Source organism: Symphodus melops, assembly GCF_947650265.1.
Source record: "Symphodus melops genome assembly, chromosome: 13".
Lineage (NCBI taxonomy): Eukaryota > Metazoa > Chordata > Actinopteri > Labriformes > Labridae > Symphodus > Symphodus melops.
The window spans coordinates 4,346,415-4,370,151 of NC_136703.1; the positions used below are offsets into that span (position 1 = coordinate 4,346,415).

A 23,737-nucleotide genomic window follows, 5' to 3' on the forward strand; every position below is an offset into this window, starting at 1 on the left:
ACACTGTTTCTGATCGTGTTGTTCACATTAAACGGATTAAGTTAAATTAATCCTTTTGTCTCCCCCCCATCTGTCTCTGTTCAGGTACTGTCATCTCAGTGTTGGAGAAGCTGCTGTCTCAGTCCACGGAGCAGGACAATCCTAGCCGGCTGGTGATTGAGGCAGCACACGGCAGTGCCAATAAAGTACGGGAGTTGGTGCAGAAGTATCCTGACAAGGTTAGTGCAGCACTCCTTCTCTTTGCTGCAGTCCACTGCGCGTTCCAAGAGCTCTCAACAGGGCGCCAAGAGAAATGAAGGCCCAGAGAGACGTAGTGAACTAAAAAAAAGATAGATGCCGTACACTGAAATCTGTAAATCTTCACCCTGTCAAGGTATTTCAAGTGTGCAGTTGCATTTTCAAGTAGATTCTAATCGAGCTAATTGAGTTAACTTCAGTCAAACTACAACCACTAAACAAATTGTGAATGTTTCCCACAATTAAATCGGCAAGTATGTTAGTTATTCATCACTTACTCATTATTATTTTAAACAACTTTCACTTCTTTTTCACAATATGTCTCAATATGTTTTAGCTTCAGCTTTAGTCCTTTTTCTTCTTTTCTGTTACTCTTTTCCCTTATTTATTTCAATCCTTATTTTTATCTATTTTACAAGTTTTATTTGCTGTTATATCGTTCTCACCTTGATGCTGCCAATCTACAGCAGTTCTTGGCACTTACAGGCCGTTTATGCTCTCAAACACAATATCACAGTTTGAAATATGAACTAAATACTTTGGGATTAGACTAAAATACAATAGATTTGATAGTTACCATTACACAAGTAACCTTCATCAATGAATTCATGTCAGAGATTTACACTTTTTAATATTGAGAGAAATATTAACTGCATCATTTCGTCATAGTTGGTTACATCAGTAATCATTTAGCTATTAATATTCCTACTATGTGATGACTACTATATTAATAAGGATTACATGTGTAAGCTGTATGACGAATGCAGTTGTGGTTCATGCTCAGGCTATTTCCAGTCAGTCTGCGTTCAGCTCTGTCTTTGATCAGGCTGTCAGCGCCTCTAATCAATCTTCTTCCACGTTTGTGCTCTCGGCAGGTGGATATAAAGAACCAGGGCAAGACCGCACTGCAGGTCGCTGCCCACCAAGGCCACATGGAGGTCGTGAAGGCCCTGCTGCAGGCCAACGGCTCCATCGAAGTCAAGGATGAAGATGGAGACACGGCATTGCACTACACTGCCTTCGGGTGAGGATACATGTATAGAAACAGACGTTTGAACAGAAGAATTGGACAGAAGAAGACACTTAATCGTGCAAATTGCTCGTGCTCTTGTCAACATTCGGCTCTGTTTTCTAGAAAATCCTGGAGACTGACAGATGTAGATAAGAGCTCTTACGTGTCTCCTTCCATGTAATGTGATAATCCATTCACAGAAGGGACAGCATTAAAGTGTTGTCTAATCAGCCACCCACATCCCCTTCTCCATCCACATTAACACATAATCAGGAAGTCAGCATTTGACAACATCTCCTCTGGAGTTGGTTCATGTTAAATATAACTTTCTTTTGTTGCTGGTGGGCTTTAGTGGTAAACAATGGGACCAAAACAGCAGGCTTTTAAAAAGATTGTTTGACTTTGCATGCAACCCTTGAGCTTCTTGAGCTTCAGAAAAAAAAAAAAAAAAAAAAAAAAACTGGCATGAATACTTTAATTGAAAGCATTTTTCCGACATGTTGATTCACTCAATGGAAATGGATGACACTGAGGACTAATCTGTTTGTGGTTTCTCTTTGTGCAGTAATCAGGCAGAGATCGCACGGCTGCTGTTAAGCAAAGGAGCAAATGTCAACCTACTGAACAACTCCATGTGCACGGCGCTCCACATCGCTGTAAACAAGGGCTTCACAGACGTGGTGCGTGTGCTGACTGAACATTCGGCTGACGTCAACCTTCAGGTGAGAGAGAGCCTCGCATTACTGGCACTGAAGACTGGGCTTGATTTAAATTATGTCCCCCTATAAAGACCAGTTGAAAACATCTCTTTTCTCTCTTTCTTCTCTTGTACTTTATTCAAAGTAAATAATTACATCACTTAATATATAATAATTATCTTATATTTTTTATAACATAAAGTGACAGGATGATGTGCATGTGGAGTAGCCTGTGAGCTTCTTTGAAAGTCAATACTATGCACATGTCACAAGAAACTCAAATGTCTCCCTTTTAAAGCAGCTGTAAAGAGAAATAATCAAATATTTATGATGTTTGTGTGCGACCTTGGCTGTACTGTGGCCCTCAGCGTTATAAGGGGCTTTTGTGTCTCTTTACAGCGTTTGCAGAGAGTGTAACACGCCTGCAACCAGGCCTGGAATCCACTTACTGCTCATTTGTTCTGCTTGAGTACAGTGGCTACTCATCTAAGAGCATGGAGCAGACGCTACGAGTTTGTTTTTGTTTGTGAGGTATACAATCTCATGCAACCGGGGCACATTAGAAATAAAGACCCAAAAATATTATGAAGACTCGATTTCAGATTTACAACAAATTCTAGAAAACAAAACCATGCAGTAGCTGCAAATATAACTAATGTGTTGTAAATGTTCAGGGGTTAATGATGCATTCTGGTCCTTTGTACTAAGACACAATGTTTCATATAACTGCCATCATAAAAATGATTAAAGTGACACTTTGGCATTTTGCTGCTTCATGTCTAAACAGGTGTCATTTAAAGACTCCAAAACCTGAAAAATGAGTCTCTGCCCAATTTAGGCCACAGCCTCGCTCAGCCTTTTTTTCCCTTCTCTCCTTAAATTAGGATTCATATGGGGACACACCGCTCCATGATGCCATTGCGAAAGATTTCCGCAATATCATCGAGATCCTGGTGTTGGTGCCAAACATTGACTTCACCCAGCAGAACCACAGAGGCTTCAACCTGCTGCACCACGCTGCCCTCAAAGGAAACAAACTGTGAGTCTATGTAAATGTTCTGCAGCTGAAACATTTTTGAAACCTGCATGGTGACAAGGTTGCCGTGCATGTTAAGATCTGTGAAACACTTGCATAAAATTAGGCGCTCATCTCATCTCGACAGTCACATCCAGGTTTTAGATTCAAGACTGATGAAACAGATCTTTGTAAATGGTTCTGAAGTGTGAGGGGCTGGCAGTTACTTGTCTGAAAATATTACCACCTGGATCAAATTCTCCCCACTTACAAATAAAAAAATAAAAATACTGCTGTGTGAAAGCAACAAGCTAAAAACCTGCTATAACCGAGTAGAGCCAACTAACCAGGAAGTGGGCAGAAACCTTAGCATGAGCTTGCTTCAAAATATATTTTCTCTTTTCAGCCACAACTTCAGCCACTCATTTTTCCTTTTTTTGTGGAATAAATGCAAAAGACAGAACACGCAAGTCTGTTTTAGACTGTTGCTTAACGTCACAGTCGATAACACAGTTGTGCAAACAAACCTGTTAAACCTTTTTTTTGTCTGTTCAGTCCCACAATCTGAAAAAAACCTTTTAAGATTAGGAGATTCTTTCCTCATCTTCAGCATCACAGATCTTTTGTAATGGCTCCGAATTTTTGGCACCTGAAATTGAGTTTGAGAAACATTCATGTGTGACTTAATCATCCCAAAGCAGGGACCAATCGTTGTTAGTTTGGAGCTTTGCAATTTCCAAAATTCTTTTAATCAAATGTGTGCAGTAACGTGAGCTTGTAAGTTTCTCGTCACAGACATATATTTGTTTTCTCCAGACGTTCACTCCAAAAAAAACCTTCTGATATGATGACACCGAATAAATCAGGCTGTCCGGGTTGTTGCTCATCTTCCTAACTTATATGCATGTATGCCATGTGAGGATGAGAGGTGACGGTGCTGGGTGTGTGGGAATCTCTCCTGCGTGTTCAAATTCTCAAAACTATCACTTCCAAATAGAGCTCTTCTCCCACACAGCTTCTGCTGCTGTCAGCAGGCTGATCATCAATAGCAACCAAACATGCAACATTAACTTCTGCATCCCCTTTTTCCGCACGTTCACTTGTCCTCCAGGTTTTTTGCTCAGTCAGTCTTTCGCCATGTGGTGCCTGAGATCCGGATAGCAACTCGTTAAACTCGTAGAATCCTCTCAAAATGGCTCCTTCTGTGGAACACAAGGGAGCTGGTGAAAGATGTCAATACTGAGACGCTTTACGCCAAACGTCAAGGCTGCCTGGCTGACACCTGTCACAGAGGCTTCTTTGTCCCCTGACTGTGTTGCTTTCAGGCTGATTGACACTGCATGTGCTTCACCTAAAGCTAAGCCTCGAGAGGGCACACTGATCAGGCAGAGATGCAGAACATTACAGAACATTACAGAACATTCTCACAACAGTAAGGTTTCATCTCCCCCAACACAACTCTGGCTCCTTTTTTGTGTTTGCCAGATTCCTCCTCTGTTCATGTTGCATCATATCAGCCTCCACTTACCCTGAATAGCTTGGAAATGTGAGGGAGGGCGCCAAAAGTGAATGGGCCCTTTTCTGGGAACTCTATCATACTTCTTAGTGCTCTGAATTTATTTTAAAAAACTGTATTATTGATGTACTTTGGAGGCTGATTGTAGTGAAGAGGCTCTCAGCTCATATGATTTGTAGGCTAAGGATTAAAACAATCTACTTATGTTCTCGTGCAGATTTCCATCTAAGTGACATTTGTATATTTATAAAAGTGAAATGTAAAGTTATTAAAAGACTTCTGACTGTTTCAATGCTGTTTGAAACCCTTTTCAAACTACTTGAAATGTTAAATTATTGTAGTTTGAACTGGATTATTACTGGCATGCAAGGGGAGCTTTAGCCTCAGGTGCTTTCCGTTACGCGTTTGCTTTCCGCCTTTATCGCTAGCAACTGTCACTATTTTTGTTTTGAAGTTAAATACATTATTCATGAAGAAATTGTGTCTTTTGTCTTGTGGGCTCAGGCCTTAGGTAGTCAGTGGGAAAGTAAAATATCCTGAGAGTAAATGAAAAGGAGGTGAATTAGTTATTGTGTTTGAGCGTCTTGTATGTATCACTTGTATATCCAAGCGTGGATATGTTCTGAGTCTCTCCAGTGCAGTCAGGTTCTGCCAACATGTCAGAGAGAGGCAGGTTCCTTTTAATAAGAGCAAGAAAATCAAACTTTTACCACCTTTTTGAAATATGAATAGGAAAGTCAGTCTCTCACGACTCGGAGTGACTTCCTAAGAGTTCCTATTTTTCACAGTGCACCACGTCTGCCTGACCATGTGGAGGCTCCTGCTTTTTTCGCTCCAGGACTTTTATGACCTCTTATGAACTTTCCATCCCAAATATAACAAAAATCATGTCATGGAAAATTGTCCCTGGCTCTTTTTTTAAATTTTTTTAAGAGGTGCCATTAAGTAAAGGAAGCAGGAATGAAAAACAGCAGCAGAGAAATACATACATCTTTTCCCTGAAGGAATGCCACTTCATTCAGAGATTCTGTTTTTGGTGTGATTTGATGGAAAACATCTTGAAAATGTATATCCCAAAGGGTGTCCGAGCCCTGTTACTGTCATCAGCAAAGTTTTTTTCTAGGCTATGAATGAAGTACCATTTCTCTACAGTGTCTCCATCATCTACTTATACCAGTCTGCCAGCTACTAAAACAGTCAAAAACGAGCAGTCGATACATTTTTCCAGTGCTAAATTCGTACCTCCTAACTTCACATTTCCTCATCACTCCATTAACCAGACCACTTATAGCTCCTACTGTAGCCACTGAAAATGATCCTGTAACCAATAATAATGTCAGGACCACAAAATGTGGACAAATGTGGACTAAGAAAGGGCGGAAAAAAAGACAGTCGGTGAGTAATCGCTGGAACGCGAGAGGAAAACGAACAGCAGTAGAGGCCACAGTGGACACTCATTTAATAAATGTCCAATCTGTTCTGGCAAGTGTCGTATGTGCAGCGCTGGGAGTTTAGACTGCACCGCGCACCCTTCATTTAGCTTGTCGTTCCAAAAGTCGAGACCCAGGATTTACAGTGTTCAGGATTAGCTCGGTTCCCCAGTTCCACCATATCTCATCCTCAGGCCTCCGGCGCATCGACACAGTCCAGGTGCTGTGTAATTCTCGACACTTTTCTGCTTTGTTTTGGGTTCAATTCTTGCAGGAATAAACACTTAGACTGTGCATTAGATTGAGAGAAAACAGGAAGCTAAGATGAATCTTGAAGTTGTAAATTCAAAACTGGTTGTATTTATTTTTCTTTTGGAGTTTATGTTTGTGGACTCCCACCTCGTTGACTGCTCGTGGATTGCTTCTTTGACCTTTCAAGATTCAAAGTAACCATCATCCATTAAAAATAGTTTCATTCCTGATGTGACATTGTTTAAAGTAAGTGCAGCTCTGGCCCACTGTTGGGGGTTTTTTTTGTGACAGAAAGATGAGAACGTTTTGTTTATTAGTATTTATTTATTGGGAGGAAATGGAAAAAGAGGGCCAGAGGCCAAGTTCACAAACAGTCCTGGGAAAAGAAAAGAAACAAGGCAAAAAGCCAGATTTCCTCTCGACTTTCCAGCTGGGCCAGAGAGGCAAATGAATGTACTGTACGGGGTGACTGGTCTGTTTGCTGTATTCTTTGAGTAGAAAGGATTCTTGGCTGGATTTTTCCCCCTTTCCAGTAAAATCACAGCGTATTGCCTCATTGTTTCTCCTCAGTCACCAGATGTCTCCTGGTTTTTCCACCTATTGCTATTGTTGCTATTGATTCCTGTCTTTCTGGAATTGCAAAGCACCTTTTGACAATACAGTGTAAACTGTCGGACACAAACCAGATAGATTTAATTCATCACATACTCTCAAGGCTGTTTCTACAGAGGCAAAGAATAACTGTGGTGCATTTCTTCTGCTTTTATCAGAAGCAAGTTACAAAATAGGAAGAAAGAAATCCCCAAAATAACCGAATGATGACTTCAGTCGCCTGAACAACTCAGAACCGCTCTGCCCTCTAGCTGTTGTGTGTTTGAAGGCATGATTGTACAAAGTGCCTCCAAATGTCAGCCCAAGCCTGAATATTCATGAACACACAGGAGTAACGATTATGGAAATCAAGCAGAGGAACAAGGCGGAGAGGGGACAAAGGTGACACGGATATGTCTGCCTCAGATCTGTGAGGGTGAGCGCTTCAGCTAATGAAGCTGCACTGGAGACAATATTTCCAACCATCAATACCCCCCCCCCCCCCCCACACACACACACACACACACACACACACACAGCTGCATTGCAGGTACCAATGACCTCCAACGCAAATTCTCCCTGCTAGCCTGAGTCCAGACATTGCACCCAGAGGAGATCCCAACCATATGTGACTATACATAAACCATGCATCCTGAACCTGCAGCAATCACACCCTTTGAAATGTGTTTAAATAAATCAGCTATCTACTCTTAATTAGCCTGTAAATTCTATCATTTGGAAGTTGTTTTTTAAATCGTCCTTTCTTTTTTTTGCAGTTCTCACTTTTCCTTAACTGGACATGGAGCTGTTTTTTTACAGTGTGCTACAGAAATTATTTTTGTTTTTTGTTTGAGGGTTTTAGGATCATTTTAAGTGTTGTGGGGTGTATGAAAGGTATAATGTACAGTGAGTGTTGGGGGGGCTCTGTTGTAAATGTTTAATGATAAAATGGTGAGACAGACTGTCTTAGAATTGACTCGTCCGAGGTCGGACAACAGATACCGAAGACACGTGGCTGACACTTTTCATGCTAACAGTCTTCCTCATATTCTGTTCGCAGGTTCTCTGTGGGTACACTTCTCATAGGCTACAAAGAAGAGATTACCTTGACTTGTAAATGTCAGACGTACTGTACGTTTCTTCAAACTCAGAACATCACATGTCTTACACACACAGTAGTTTATTTTAGCTACACAGACCTTGGACGGATTGCCCACAGATTCATGAAAATAGGTTCTAACATAATGGAGAAACATAATGGAACCCTGATGAGCTGAGCTGTTGAGGAGTCTTGGTCATCCTCCGTTATAACAACCGTTCACTATACATAATCCTGATGATTACATTATTACTCTTAATTTGGTTTTTGGAAATTATTTCTTCTGATTCACAAATATCTCCAGTTCGAGCTGGGTCCATAGTGACGAGCTAACCTAGCTGTTACTACTCGAGACTGAACATTTACAGTGATGGTGGAAATCAAGGTGAACTGTTGTGCATGAATCAGCACGGTACATGAAGGATGTTTTTAAAATGAGCCTGTATCTGTCACCACATTGCGTTCCATTTGTACTTGACATGCCAGCTTCAGTTTTGTTTGTTTCCATGTCATCGACTCCAGTCTTTCCGACGGTTTCGTCTCCTTCTCCCCCCCTATCAAGGAATAGCAGACTGTTAGGCTATGCTTTATTTGCCAATTAGCCAATCAGAGTTAAGTACGAACACAGCAGTGTCATAACGAAACAAGAACATGAGCAATAACAGAAATATAAAAGATCCAATCCAGTTATTACTCTGTTAGTTTTGAACTTTACTGATGTCCTGCTTGTTTCCTGTATTATATTATGATCCTCTAGTTTTCCTTATGAATTAGAAGTTGTCTTTCTAATGACTTTTGAGATCAGCCTTCCCGAGCAGAGAAGTCCAGCAGGGCTAACAAAAAAGAAACCACATTGTCCACAAAAGAAATGTTTGCTCGTGTGGCACCGCAGCCTCCATGGTGGCATGCCAGCTTCCTGGGTGCTCAGTGCTCACTAAGGCTGTCGGCTTCAATTTCACACGTCATAAAGCAGGCTCAGCTAGAAGAGCAGAGGGCAACTCGACAGGGTAGCCCGCTTCGCACTGCAGCACAGCCCGCTGCATGAAACACAGAAGAACTCTAATGGTCTCACCTGACTGAAAGTGGCTTTATCTTTTGAGAAACTGATCCTGTACCCCGCGCTAACTCTCAAAATAATGACAGCAAAGTTTAATCTGACAGAAGACGCCACAAAGGGTGGTTTAAGTTTCGTACGTTGAAGGATGTTAGCATCCTCAGTTGCGTCAGGCATCGAGTTGTGCGATGTCGATTGTATCTATCTATTTGTTTAATACATCCTATCATGGTGAGCTTCAAAGACACGGGGATTCTTAAATTATTTACGGCTCCAAGCAACAATTGACCTGTAACATTTGAGGTAGGTGAGAATTAAAGAAACATCAGGAGGGCGCTCAGCTGTATTTAGTGAGAACTGGCCGCCTGTGGTGCCTCAGTGTTTTCTTGTTAGATCAGCTTGTTAGCAGCTCTGCAGCAGCTGCGTCTCATGCCAAGTCCACTGTGGCAGAGGATAATATGAGCTTTAGAGGGTTATGCTTTGGGCATGTTATATGGTCTGTGATGGTTTCCATTGTAGATGTGCTTCTGCTGTTTCTGATTACATTCATGTGCAAAGCTTCAGTCTAGATTTAGGGATGAAAGTGGGCTACACCAGAATGCTTCCATATACTGTAAGTCATCAGAGAACTGTTGTAAGAGTTTTATAAACTTAACCCTGACTTAAAGAAAAGAACACATAGGGAGATTTAAATGTGTTTTTCATGTACTTTGTTCAATAGAGAGCCCAGGATTCTTGGACTACAATACTTTTAGTGCTGCTGCAAATGTTAAGCTAATAACAGGGCTTACATTTTTCGGGCGCGGTGCCTGAATTCAGGCGTGAGGCTTGTGGCGCGAAATAATTAACCCAATAAATAGAAAAGAACCCGTTATTTCTATCTGTAAATATTGCCAATACTGCAGTACTGATTCAAGAAAAGAAAGATGTCCTGATCTCCTATGGGCCTGAGTGGCAGCAGGTAGTCAGCATTTGAATGGCTAACTGTGCTGTGACGAGGGGCAAAAAGACAAGAGACACAAGCAAGGAAAAACAACCCTCACCTACTCGACATCTCAGACACTGTCCACATGGTGCCAAATCCTGCCATGGTTTTGTTGCACCTATTTAAGTGCAAGTGGACATTTAAGAATTATCCTTTGATTTGTACTATGATATCGAGAAATCACCCAAACAGAATTTTCCACGAATTTCAGAGCTGTTTTTGCCAATTGCCCTTGAAGCAAAATTTTTCAGGCTCAGGATTTTTTTTTCTCACTATAATCCCTGTAGTAATATTATTTACTCTTTAATGAAGTTATTTGTTTCAGGTACAGAAGGTACCTTTGTGTGGCCCAATTAGTACCAAACCAAATCCACATACAAAGGCTGCATTTTCCATCCAGCTCAAAAGTTCACATTATTGTTAAAATGTAATACTTATTTGGCAACATTCAGCCGTGTGTGTTAAAGTAAACGATGGCAGAAAGGGATCCCAGGCAACTATCAGTGTTCTCTGCCAGGAGGAGTGTCGTGTGCTGTGCCTAATTGAGTCTTGTGTTGTTTGTCCTGGCGGCAGGGCCACAGAGAAGATCATGGCTCGGGCACGGCAGCTGGTGGACGTTAAGAAGGAGGACGGATTCTCCGCTCTGCATCTGGCTGCCCTCAACAACCACCGTGACGTCGCCGAGATCCTCATCAAGGAGGTGAGTTTAAGACGGAAGCATATCGGAGTCCTTGTAATGTGTTTTTATGACTTGTTTGTCGAGAACAGCTCGTAAAGTTCAGGGGAAATACAGAATACTACAAACACATTGTTTGTTTGGTGAAGAGGTGAATAGCTTTTTTTTATCTTGCAGAGAAAAATGACCATCATTGTCCTTTTCTTTCTTCCACAGGGACGCTGCGACATCAACATCCGCAACAACCGCAATCAGACGGCGCTGCAGTTGGCGGTCACGCAGGGCCACACCGAGCTGGTGCAGCTGCTGGTGGCCGAGGGCGCCGACGTCAACATGGAGGACGAGGACGGCGACACGGCCATGCACGTGGCCCTCCTCCGCCCACAGCTGGCCAACGTTATGCTCAGCCCGGCCGTGGGAACCAGCAGCACTGAGGAGAGCAGTGAGGGCTGCTCCTCCACGTCGCTCCACTGCAGGGTGAGAATCCCTGGAGAGAACTTTCTGTTACTTATTTTGTTCTTGGAGGGAGCAGCAACTAACAACCAACATAAGAACCCAAACATCATCAGAATTCAGACAACATAATCATTTCTAAGTACTCAGGCAAAACAGGAACTTAGCCAACTTAGGTTGAGACCAAGAGGGACGAGGATATAAGAAGATAAAAGAGCAATTAACAGAGAAACAAGAGGGAGTAAGAGCCTTGAGAAGAAATGGAAACCCTCGTGCAAAATCTGAAAAAAAGAGATAAGATATATCTTAAAGAAAATTAAAAATGAGATACAAATGATAGGAGGGGGGTATTAGCTATTAATTAAAATATAATGTAGAATATTGTCAGTGAAAACACAAAAGCAACTAAAAGGAACTGTACTCAAAGAAAGAGAAACAAGTAGTCAATCGGGAAAAAGATGCAACATAAAAAATAAAAAAATAAACATTTTAGAAGAATAAAACAGAGAGAACAGTGGAGACTCAGAAACCGCTCAGAGAGCAGGGAATGGTTCCTGATTTGTAGTCAGTGTTTTCTGTTGTTGTGTTCTCATGTGACTGCTGCAGCTGTTTAGGGCTGCAGCAGTCACACATTACCTCTGACTTCTTGTTTGGACTGAACAAGCCAAAGAGGGACAACACAACTTTGTAAAGACGTAAACATGTGACAAAATCACGGCTAAACAGAGACCGACAAGTGTGTAAACAGAGTTAAGGTTACAAAAGAGATAATCCACAATAAATAAGGGACTGAGGGATGATGAAACACTCAAAGAGGAGTAAATATAGGCTGAATGGGAGAGAGGTAAACAGACTTTATAAGGTAACCAGGGACTAAATGTGGGTTAAAGGGATTCATATGGTCTTAAGTAGGTAAAAGACGACTTATAGCGGGATTAAAAGACCTGAGGGATAGGTGGACTTAATTTGAATTCAAAGAAGGCATGGTAAACAAAAACACGCGCAATAAATGCAAGGTTTACATTGAGGGGGTTAATCCAGGATAAAGCAGCTGACTTTATGAAGGTAAATGAAGAGTGAAAGGTAGGAGGAGGAAACAGACATCTGTAGGTAAAGGGTTATCTGAGGAGAACGTCTCTGCACAGGGCGTGAGAGGGGTTAACTGAGGAGAGAGCCGTCTGATAGGAGGGCAGCTGAGTGTCGCTACACTTTACAGTTTTTACAAAGAGCCCACTACGTAAAGAGTGCATTATGACAGCTGAGGAGTTGTGTTCCAAGTGACATAGTTGTTTTTTCCACCAAAAAAAGAAATAACCTGTTGATTTGTCTTACTTTTCTTTATGTAATGAGACACCTGAAGAGAGACAGGATATGTGCGGGAGAAAAGCTTGGGTTGACCTGCCTATCTACAAAAAGAGAGACCTGCTCTCTCTGATATTAGTTTGAAATTCTTGCATGTCTGATATCGCCTAAAATCCAATATTCTTTATTCCTATTGTAGTCAGAGCAGAGACTCAAAACTCTAAATAAAGTGAAAAGTCTCTAACATGTTTGTTCCAGCTTTGGAACAATTCAGAGCTTGGTGATAATTCATGGTGTATTCATTCATCTCTAGTCATGACACCTTTCACTTGACACATCATAATCTAACACATTGTTAACAATAAAAAAAAGAAGACAGGAGCAGCTTTCAACACGTGCTGAAGGTCGCCACATTTAGTAGTTGTTAATCATTACAGAGATCAGGATTATAATGTCGCAGCCTCTTTTATCATCATTCTTCAAAAAGAGCCGCTGACTCAGCAGGGATAATATCCCTCATTAGGAATCCTTCACTCCGGCTTTGTGCAGCACTTTTTATACCAGCACTTATATCACTGTTACATCACATCGTGTTGATTTCATTGCACCAATGAAGAACGTCCTTTTCCAGTCTCCATGACCGCGAACACTGCGGCCTCTACTCAACATCTTGGACACCTGCCAAGCCAACACACACACACACACACACACACACACACACACACACACACACACACACACGCATCCCTTGTAGGTGGCCAGACTTAAGTGCTCAGGGCTGTTTTGCCCGCTGTCAGCAAATGAGTTATTGTGGGAGTTCTTCAATGCTGATTAGATTTCGGTTTATGTATCCGCCTGAGCCGGATTGTGTTGGTTTTAATTCAATTACCGTTCCCTTTTTGTTTTTTATAATCACCCTTGTCCTTGACCGCTAATTATTCTCTCATCTTATCCTTCTTACGAATGTTTGTAGATTAGGGTCTGCATCAAAATCCTATTTGTTCTAACTCCCTCTTTTTGTTTTTCCATCCTCTGTTGCCCACGTCATCTTGTTTGTCTACAGCTGAATGCTTCAGGTCTTCTGGGGAACACTGAGCTGAGTGTCGGCGCAGGGATTGCTTGTTTTCTAGCGCAGGAAGGAGCTGACATCAACTATGCCAACCACAAGGGCAAGAGCCCCCTGGACCTGGTGGCAGACAGCACCATGATGCAGCTCATCAAAAGCTTCTCTGAGAAACACAGGTAGGTGTCTGTAACAGCCGGGAGTCATTTCATCTTCATTATGTTGGAGTTGAAAAGTGCTCCAGGCATGATGATGGGTCGTAACAGCTGTGTGTCCACTGACAGGTTGCAGCGTCTACAGGCCATCACATGTGGACAGGGCCTGAGCAGCGCAAGCCTTCGGAGAGTCCACACTACACCAAACACCATGACAAACCTGGTTCTTCCCACACCGCCGGGGCCCAGTGAATGCCTCATCTGCTCTGAGCTGGCTCTGCTGGTTCTCTTCTGTCCCTGCCAGCACAGCGTGGCCTGTGAAGGTAGGTGGAGGCTTGAGTTTGTCGAGTGCTCTGAGATTTCCCCCTACAACATGCATATATCTGTTAATATGAGGGGTACACCTTGGCAGCTTTGTCTGAAACCAGTGTAAGACTAGGATGTAAAGTGTTTGTAGGATTTTGGCATCATGACATAATTGTTACATACATATTATCATGATACCACAAAGCTGGCTTTCTATATGTCACTCTTTTACTCCCATAACAAAACCCTAAAGACTTTTCTACACCTTGTTCAATTGATGTAGAAGGTCCTGACATATTTCATGATAATAATTGTATAACTCCCGAACGAATTCACTTTCTGTCTTTATATATTTTAAAGGTCACATGTAAAGCCAAATAGTCTTTAACAAACCCCCCAATGATGAGAAAAGTCCATCCCCTTCGTCTTTTCCCTTCTCCGCTTTTTAGAAAATGTGTGCTCATACAGGCTGTTTTGAGATTTTCTCTTTATGACATCACAAAGGGCAGTAACCCCTCCCCCAGGTGGGTGATACTCCCATAGTTAGGTGTTTGTTCTGCCCTCCGAGTCAGCCTTCTCAGAGCAAGGTGAAAGAAAGCCAGAAAAATGGCTGCTTTAAGAGAGGGGGCATGGTCACACAGCTCATTTACATATTTAAAGCCACAGACACAGAAACAGCCTGTTCTGAGCAGGGCTGAAATAGTGGCATTTATAGGCATGATCAAATACAGGATCAGAGTGGATACTTAGAGAGAAACTTCACAGACATGTTTTAGGGAGGTCTGAGACTGATTTAAACTTGTTGAAAAGGAGGATAATATGTGACCTTTAACCTTCTTTACAGCAGATTTAATTTCTAGTCACATTGTTAATACTCTCGTTTCCCCTTTTTGTCCTTGTCTCATCAGAGTGTGCCCATCGAATGAAGAAATGCATCAAATGCCAAGTCACAATCACCAAGAAAATTAGACAAGGTAAGAAAAGCCTTCTCTCTTTTTTTGGCTTTTATGTTTTTATTATTGAGTTTGTTTTCTTCAATGAAGCAGATTTAGAAAATAAATAATAATCACCTCTCTCTATGCATGTACTGAATGCATCCTTTTCTCTTTGTGTTGTTGCCCTTATATCCCTTCACAAAATATACATTATGCTTTTTAAAATAATTTAAACATTTCAGTAAAAGCTGAGTTTCATTCTTACATGCACGGACCAATAGACTTCAGGTGTCAGATATAAAAGCACCTCTGTGTTAATGACAAACACTTTGATAATTATACTTTATCCTTATTGAACTTATTGAGTGCCTGTGAGTCATTTGTTCCTCGATTTTGATGACCGTCTTTCCACAGACCAAACAGAGGTGGACGTCAGCCCTGGCAACGAAAACTCGGAGCAGCACAACCTGCTGGAGCAGCTGCAGTCTCGCTACCGGCAGATGGAGGAGCGGATCACCTGCCCCATCTGCATCGACAACCACATCAAGCTGGTCTTCCAGTGCGGACACGCCTCCTGCATTGACTGCAGCGCCGCGCTAAAGACCTGCCCCATCTGCCGGCAGACCATCAGAGAGCGCATCCAGCTATTCGTCTGAGCTTCTGTGTCCTCTCAGATCTTACACACCCAAAGAGGATGTCAGAGGAGGGGACTGTGGGGAAGTGGGAGGGGAAACCGTTACGTTGGAAGACCCAGTGACCTTTATCTGCCTGTCACACCCTCCCGCTCACCTTTCTCAGCTCTCATTGATACACTTTATTCATGACCCTGTGTTACACCTCTAAGAGTCCTCTGTTACATTTTCACAAGTTTCCCTCTTACTCAGCACAGACAGAAACTTTATAAGTTTATAACTAACTTTATAAGTAGTTTCAGCTTCAGAACTGATGTTCCGCCGAGCCCTGAAGGGAAGCAGACGAGGTTGAAGTTTCGAGGTGATGCTGCCACTTTGGAAACGCTGATCAGTTAGCTGGAAGAAATTAAGGTCCTTCTATTCTTCTTTCCCTTACGCCCGCTCAGCCTCCACCTTCTGTGATCTGTCCTCTCTTTGCTGCTTTAAGTGGATGTCTGTTACCCATCATCCTCTCTGGCTGTCTGGCCTCCTCTGTTTACAAGTCTGCGCAAAGTCAGTCCCGGTCTCCTCGGCTCGTCCCGTGAATTCTGTTTGCTCTCATTTGTACCAATCTCTTAATAATCAGTGTTAGTCTCTGCAGAGGGAGTTGGCATAACTAAAGGCTCTCTATATAGTCCCCAGCCACTCGCCTGTATGCAAGGGGAAATACACACTATATATGCATGAAGATATGCATATTGTAAAGCTGAAAATGACTGTGTCGTCATGGGTGGTTTGTCGTCGTCAGTGTTTTATTTCTCTCTGGTTACATTTGTGATTTTTATTGTACCCATAAGTACAACTTTTTATTTATGTGTGAAAGGTGGTGTTGCGTCGTAATGTCCATTCTTTCAGTTAGTGTTTGCTTGGCAGAAATACTTTTGTTTGTACTGAAATTCACCCCAAGCCTATGTCCTCTTCTCAGGGTATCAAATCATTGAAAGCACTTGTGATATCCATAAAAGGTTAATGACCACACCCACCGCAAGAAACAGGAAACATATCAGTGGATATAGGATTGTTTTAGTGAAGAAAAGGTAAAAAAACGATGGGCAAAGTCACTCAAATTATCTGCAGAAACAGTCAGTCCAACATTTAAAATATCATTCGCATCAGTGAGATGAATGTTTGCAGGAGAGTTTCTGCAACAAAATGAACATTTTGCACACAAAGCAACATGAAATCAAAGCATCCCAGATCCAGCAGTTCGCTCTTTTCTGTTTTTGTTGAATTTTAAAAAGAGAGCATTGTGTTGGTTTGCTTGTTTGACCACCGTCTGTCGGGTGTCGAGACCAAAACCAGCACTGGGTTTAAAGGAGGATACCATGTTTTTGTGTTTGATTCACCAGATGTATTGTAAAATGTAGAATCAGAAGGACAAAAACATGATGTAGTTGTGTTGCACCTCTAGTTCAACGTCTGCTCGAGTCAGAAACCTTCTCCTTCTCTCCTCTCTAGTTCTGGATTGTACATCATCATCCTTTCTAATGTGTTGATGTGTTTTCTTGAAGGGCTTATGCATAAAAGAAAATATACTATTTTAATCTTTATTTAATTTTTATTTTCTATGATAAACTTCCAGAGACAGGAGGGGTTGGTTTTTTTTTGTCGTTCTTCGATCCCAAATTTTGGGAGAGCCAATGTTAAAGATGTACATTTGAATGTCGGGGAAAAAATGTATCCTGTCTCACTCTGCCTTTTTTATGTGTAAAGATAAACAGATGTAAGAAGCTGGAGCGGCTGAGAGGTGTTTACCACAAGGTTTACTTTGAGGAAAGAACTTTTACATCAGTGCCAAATCGCATGAGGATGTGCATGGGCATGCACGCCCGAATTTATCTACACACACTTAGCTCAACCCCTCCATGATCAAAAGAGGGTGCAGTTATTCCAGCAATGTTAAGGAAACTTAAACATTCACATTTTGTTTAGTTTGAAATCAGAGATTTTAAAAATCAGCCCACCTGGTTCCTGGTGTTAGCAGTGAAGCTAATGGTGTTAGCATCCTAACTTTAGCCGTAGTGCTCTGAACCTCCTCATGTCCTCAGTGACGAGTGATGCAACATTCACTTTGAGAGTATTACCAGTCCTATATTGTTTGGAGCTTTTTACAAGTAAATATATTTATATTTTATGAGACATTATCAATCAAGGGACAAGTTTCTTACATACAGTTCAAACATTTTAAGGATTGTGCGACGGTGTTCAGAGTTTAGATGGATTTTCAAGCAAAGGCAATAATGTTTCAGAAACATGGGTGAGATGTTTGAGTTCTTTCTTTTGTCCCTCTAAAGGAGGCGGCTGTGAGGGCGGGAACCAATTTATGTATAAAAACACTATAAAAGCAGCAAATGTTACTCTTGGTGTTTGTACAGTTCAGCTCTTGGAGTTCTGATGTTGGCCTTACTGTCCATTCCTCCTCTGTTGATGTTTTTTCAGTTGTATTCTGTACAAAAATATTTTGCAATAAATATGGAACTGTTTTCTAAGGACTCAGCGTAAGATTGTTATTTTTGTTGGTTTGGTTGCGATTGATTTTTGGTCCGTTTCAAAACGTCTGCGGGGAAAATAAAATGTGAGTGAAGTGGATGATAAATTCTAAAAGATCAGAGAAGAGTGAAACAAAATGTTGGTACAGAGCAAGAGGAAACCCCTGCTGATGAGAAATGAGGCCAATATGGACGGGCAAAAATCTGCACTTCCTCAAGTGTCCACTTGAGGCTTGCTCCAAATGCTAAAAAAAACTCCATTGATCCAATGTGACAATTCTAATGTTTGCAGCAGCGTTAAAAACAGACAGGTACACATAATAAGTTCTGATCTGAATAACTAATTTCTTGATTTGTTGGAACTCTAAAGGGTTCATTTTACCCATAAGTGACATGCTGTTTGCTCCAAGGCTAATCACCAACCTCAGCTCCATCTCTTTGTCAGTTATTCGACTGACAGAAAGTGACATAGACTCAACCCTTTTAATTTGCAGAGTGCCATTGTTCTGCTTCAAGACCCGACTTCAGGGAGTCGTCACTGAGGCTAAACGTCCATGTGTTTATACAGTCATGGTACCGAAGAGAACAGCCGGAGCTGGATGTTCCAGTCTGACCCTGGCTGTAAAAAGTGAAAACACTTGACCCGTTTCATGTTTCCATATGTCTCTGCTAGTGACCCCAGTGTGATGATGTGCAAACTCCCTCCATTACTAAGTAATTATAAAGTGCCTGAGGTAAGATTCTGGCACACAGCAGAACATACAATGAAGAATTCCTTAATAACTGTATACTAGTCTCATTTATTAATCAGCTCATTCTCGACAATCAGATGAGTATGTATGCATATTTATTATTACAGTGTACCTTCAGGCGTTTGTAAAAGAAACATCAAAATGAATCTCTAAAGATCTATGATATAAAATCATCCCCTGACCTATTTTCCATTCACCTGCTTCTTCAGATTCTCCCCTATAGAGACAAACAGCAGCAGAGCAGGTTTATGTTTGCTGTAACCCCTTTGGTCTCACTGGTATCAGTGCAGCATCCCCAGTTAGACACTGCTGTGTGCCACTTCTTAGTCCTAATTGTCTTACAGCTCAGATGGCTTTGGCATATGACTCAGCGCTTTAGCAGTGACGTCCTCTCTGAGGGCAGGCAGCTCTGAACACTGTGGGGAGCCACAATGCAAAAACAATCTACAAAAAAAAAAAAAGAAAGAATCTGTTTTCATTATGTCATCTCAAAACTGGAAGGAATTCATGTTTAAGAAACGTGCAATGTTGCGCACACATGTTTCAGTGTGCTGTGTGTTACATGCTGAGTATGCAGAGGTCTGTCAGTAAAATCCAAAACAAACAGAATAAAAGATTCTTTTGTTTAAGAAAAGATTTGCACGTTACAATATATTTACAAGTTAATTCCCCTTTTATATGCAACATTATATCCTACTTGTATCATACAACCTGTTTTTATTTGGATTTAAACTTTGAGATAAGACATGGGATAAAACATGACTTATAGATCTGATCTCAAACAGTCCTTTGTGCTCCTCGGACATTGATGGCAGTTAGAGGCAGAAAGGGAAGATGATTAGCACAATAGATAGATTATAATATCTACAGCCCCCACTACCCTAGACAGAGATGGGCTGTTGTTTTGGCTTGCATCTTGTAATAATCGTATTTTTGTTAGGACTTTTTTGACCCTGCTATTGACATGAATTACTCAGCCTTTCGACTACACAACATTAACAGTGACTTTCCACAGAAGCGCTAGCTTAGGGGCCCCCTGAGCCCTCGGGCCCCTGGTCGGCCCGTGAGGTAATCCAGCTTTGGTTAGTACTTAAGTGGATAAAAATTCTACAGGAGAGAAATACCAACAACTTTGAGAGCTTTACAAGTTATTATCGTATTAAAAGAAAATGAACAACTTTAGATCACTTTGACAAAGTTTTCTTTTGAAAGGCTGTGGTACATAATTATACTTTATTAAATTGCCTTGTTCAATTAGTTAATTAACTTTTACAATTTTATATGATTCTACATCCCTCTGAATTTATTGATTTAATTGATTTTTCATATTTGAATGTTTCTATTCTGGTTTATAAATTGGTTATTCAATTCGTCACCTTCTATCTTTTATCATTTAATGTATCACCTTCAGTTTCTGTCTTTTGTCTGTCTGAAGCTCTTTGGGCTGCATGTTTTAATTTATAAAAATAAATAAATCTGTTTTAAGTTCTCGAACTGATTATAAAAGAAAGAGAAAATGTAACCCCGGTTTAAATGATTTAATCACCTTGTGTTCCTTCTGTGAACAGGATGGGACTAGAGCACCATCTAGTGGTACAGTATGTTATTAAAACACAGCCAAGGTGATGCATTTTGTTTCCTGTTGTCTATCAGCACTGATCACAATCTAACTAACCAACAAAACCACATTCTTAAAAAAACAAACTCACAAAGCTCGAGTCATTGTAAATATGAAAAGTTTTTCATGAGGGCGTTTTTTGTTCGCTGCATTTCCAAACACTAATTTTATGTTTTTTATTCAGCTTTTTTAAAAGTATGTTTGTGAAGCTGAAAATATCTTTTGAAAAGATAAAAAAGGAGTTGAATCTGTTCAATCTCTCTCTCTCTCTCTCTCTCTCTCTCGCTCTCTCTCTCTCTCTCTCTCTCTCTCTCTCTCTCTCTCTCTCTCTCTCTCTTTCTCTCTCTTTCTGTGTGTGTGTGTGTGTGTGTGTGTGTGTGTGTATATACATGTCTTTGCTATTTATACTAATAATTAGTATAAAACAGCTGGAAATATATTTATGCAGTGAATGATGAGACTTTGGTTTAAAGTTGGATGGTGAAATGGAGAAATGACTTGCACATCCCTTACTTATCTAGAAAAAAATATTGACTTTAATCTAATACTGAGGTTGTATATCAACTTAAACCTGCTTGAAGATTATGTTATTCTGTCACTTTTTCACGTTTTTTGTAGCCTTGATTTTCGTTCTCCGTTTTTTTGCTATATGCAGCTTTCAGTAAAAAAACCCAAAAAAAACCCCATATATCATCCTCTCCCACAGGGGGCGCACTTCCTCACGGCCCTGCTCCCTGGACCTCACCTGTCGCTGTCTCTCCATTCAACACTGAGTTTCTGTAGTTTTCTTTGTGTACTTTACTATCAGGACTAACTGCATCCTCTCAATAAACACTGAGGTAAAGAGTTCAATACCTCAGAATGAAGTCAGGTGTTTTCATTCATATAAATTCACGTTTTCAGCCTGTTGGAGTGACCGTACAGTCAGTGAGGTGAATTACATGAACCTGCACTACAGGTCTGTGTGTGTCTAAGCGTTTCTCTGATTGTGCCTGATAAATGTTGTGTAATCTTCCTGTCACACCTTACAGGAGGATTAAAATGAAACTTCAAGTATGCTTATCTTAATGCATGACTTGTGATTATTTGTTGCATGAGGTATGCCAGGATGCAGATGACTTCCTGCAGTTCACTGTTTGCAAAAGATGAAGATGCTATGGGATGTAAGGTGTTCTTTTACAAACACTACAGGTGCAGTTTTTTAGAGGAGACCGATTTTTGGACAGATTCATGCCATGGGTTCCCCTAATGACAGTTCACAAGCTAAGCTACACTGTAAGCTTTGGTTTTATCTAATACACAGACACAGTGAATAATATGTTTTAATGTTTTTAAGTTCTGTTCCTGTCACATTACATGAACATATTGATGTCATTGAAGAGATGACTTCTCCAGGATGTTACAAAGTGAGACACGGGCGGTTACTTTTCTCAATGAAACTGTTTACTGTTGGGCTGCCATTTGTTCCTGTTTTCTGTCTGAGAAAAAAAGTCCAACATGGATGTAAAGACAAAGAGGGGAAATCATTTAGGTGAGGTTTGGCAGCTGCACTCAGAAGCTTTGTGAGGGATCAATAGTCCAAAAAAACATTCAGAACACCTGTAGAAACTGTAGAGAGACATGATCCTCTGAGAATCGGCTGTTTGTTACGAGGTGTGGCTCTACGAGAGAGTCCACCATTACTCTTGTGGCTTTATCACTATCGTGAGAGATACACATCCAGAAAAAGGGAAATGAATCATTTGAAAGCTACGTCCATAAAGCAGTTGCCTTTCTGTGATTGTTCATTAATCAAAATGACAAATCTTTTCAGTTCAGTTCTCAACTAACTTGAATTAATCTGTTTAGATATTATGGTGGAGAAAAGCCTGAAATAATGTTGGAGTTTATTGTTGGTTTCCAGTTTGCTGAATTGACTGCACCAGTAAGAAACCGGCAATTCAAGATGAGGAGGCTTTGTTTACACTGTCATTAAACCCCTGTTGTTCCATCAACATGCAGCACTGCATCGGGGGATTTTTTTTTATTCCCAATAAGAACCAGAAATCAACAGGAATCAAACAGATTTGCTGATGTATTGACTGATATAAAACTGGTTTGTAAAGGTGGAGGAAGGTGATGTTGAGGCCAACGTGAAAGCAGATAATGAATGTTCCCCACAAGCTCCATGTTCCATTATAAAGTCACTATCTGAGGGAACACAAAAAGAGATGCTGATTATTCAAGAGGGTAATAATTATTTTGTGTAGGTGATTTGACAAAGTCAGAGCAGCCTGATTATATCATCATATTTACATTAAACATAGGAATGAGAACGATGATCCCAACAACAAAATAACACCGAACACACACTCACACGACTTGACAAAGGCTTGTCATATTTGAACATAGATCTATTTTGAGTGTGTGTTTGGTGGTTTATTATTAAGTTCACATTTGTGCTCCTGTATCACCTGTGTGTATTTTTATTAAATATTATCATATTTCCAAGTTTAGTCTTTAGTGTTTCCTGTTTTATTTTGTAGTTCTTGCCCCAGTGTCAGACGTCTGCAGTAGTTGTACTTCCTGTTCCAGCCCACGTACGTTTCCGTTCACTTTGATTGCACTCATCAGTTTCACCTGTTTCTCATTTTTCACACCTGTTTGTTGATTTCCTCCTGTGCTTTTATTCTCCGGCTGTTGTTGAAACAAACCACATACAGTAATAGTAGTACTTACTGGTGCAGTTTGCAAACAAATTTAAGATCTGCAGTTTGTCAAATACTCTGAGCATTAGTCGCCTGACTCTTCGACTCTTCGACTCTTCGACTTGATCTTTTTTTTTTGTTCACGTATTGCGCATCATCTTTTTTCTGAAATCTGACTTACAACAGTGACACTCGTGTCTTCGTGGCATCCACGTTGTTAATTGTGGAACTGAAAGCATGAACTGAAAGCATGAACACATTAAAGTCGGACGAACTACTTCCCAAATTGGAAACTGGAATCGTCTGGGATCACATGAATGAAGAGTCTTGTCAAGGTTGACCAAGGTCAACCGGGAAGCTCCTCGCCCCACATCTAGGTAACTCAAGAGACAGAAAAAATGAGCAGTACTAGAGAAATGAGTGTTTAACCTTTATAGTGTGCACTAAATTTAAACAATGCAAGACTAAATGCAAAAAGAAACAATTTAACTTCAGATCTGTAATATATATTCAGGTGTTGGTGGAAAACAAATGAAGTGTGAGTGTGGTATTCACACAGTTTTGCTCTGCTGTTAATACAACACAACAGCCAAGTCATACATGTTCTGACAAGGAGAACGTCTGCATCCGTTTACTCAAAAAGCTGTGCACTGCCAAAAGCTGCTTCATCTTAACCTTCCTAGAATTCTTCCTTTGGTTGGTCTGACTGTCAGCCCTCACGGCTAACTGGTGGTTAATGAT

At 40.9% G+C, this 23,737-nt stretch overlaps 1 protein-coding gene across 4 annotated transcripts in view; it reads left to right on the forward strand.

Moving 5' to 3' along the window:
- Window positions 1-17,942, forward strand: part of mib2 (MIB E3 ubiquitin protein ligase 2) — a 45,598-nt gene extending 27,656 nt beyond the window's left edge. For all 4 annotated transcript variants that reach the window (XM_079360353.1, XM_079360354.1, XM_079360355.1 and 1 more), the window contains 10 exons: window positions 85-218; window positions 1,113-1,261; window positions 1,815-1,971; window positions 2,832-2,986; window positions 10,463-10,589; window positions 10,782-11,042; window positions 13,384-13,562; window positions 13,668-13,861; window positions 14,753-14,818; window positions 15,194-17,942. In XM_079360353.1, coding sequence (XP_079216479.1) covers window positions 85-218; window positions 1,113-1,261; window positions 1,815-1,971; window positions 2,832-2,986; window positions 10,463-10,589; window positions 10,782-11,042; window positions 13,384-13,562; window positions 13,668-13,861; window positions 14,753-14,818; window positions 15,194-15,435 — 1,664 coding nt within the window. In that variant the 3' untranslated portion in view covers window positions 15,436-17,942. The remainder of the gene's footprint in view (window positions 1-84; window positions 219-1,112; window positions 1,262-1,814; window positions 1,972-2,831; window positions 2,987-10,462; window positions 10,590-10,781; window positions 11,043-13,383; window positions 13,563-13,667; window positions 13,862-14,752; window positions 14,819-15,193) is intronic.
- The last annotated feature ends 5,795 nt before the right edge of the window (window positions 17,943-23,737 follow it).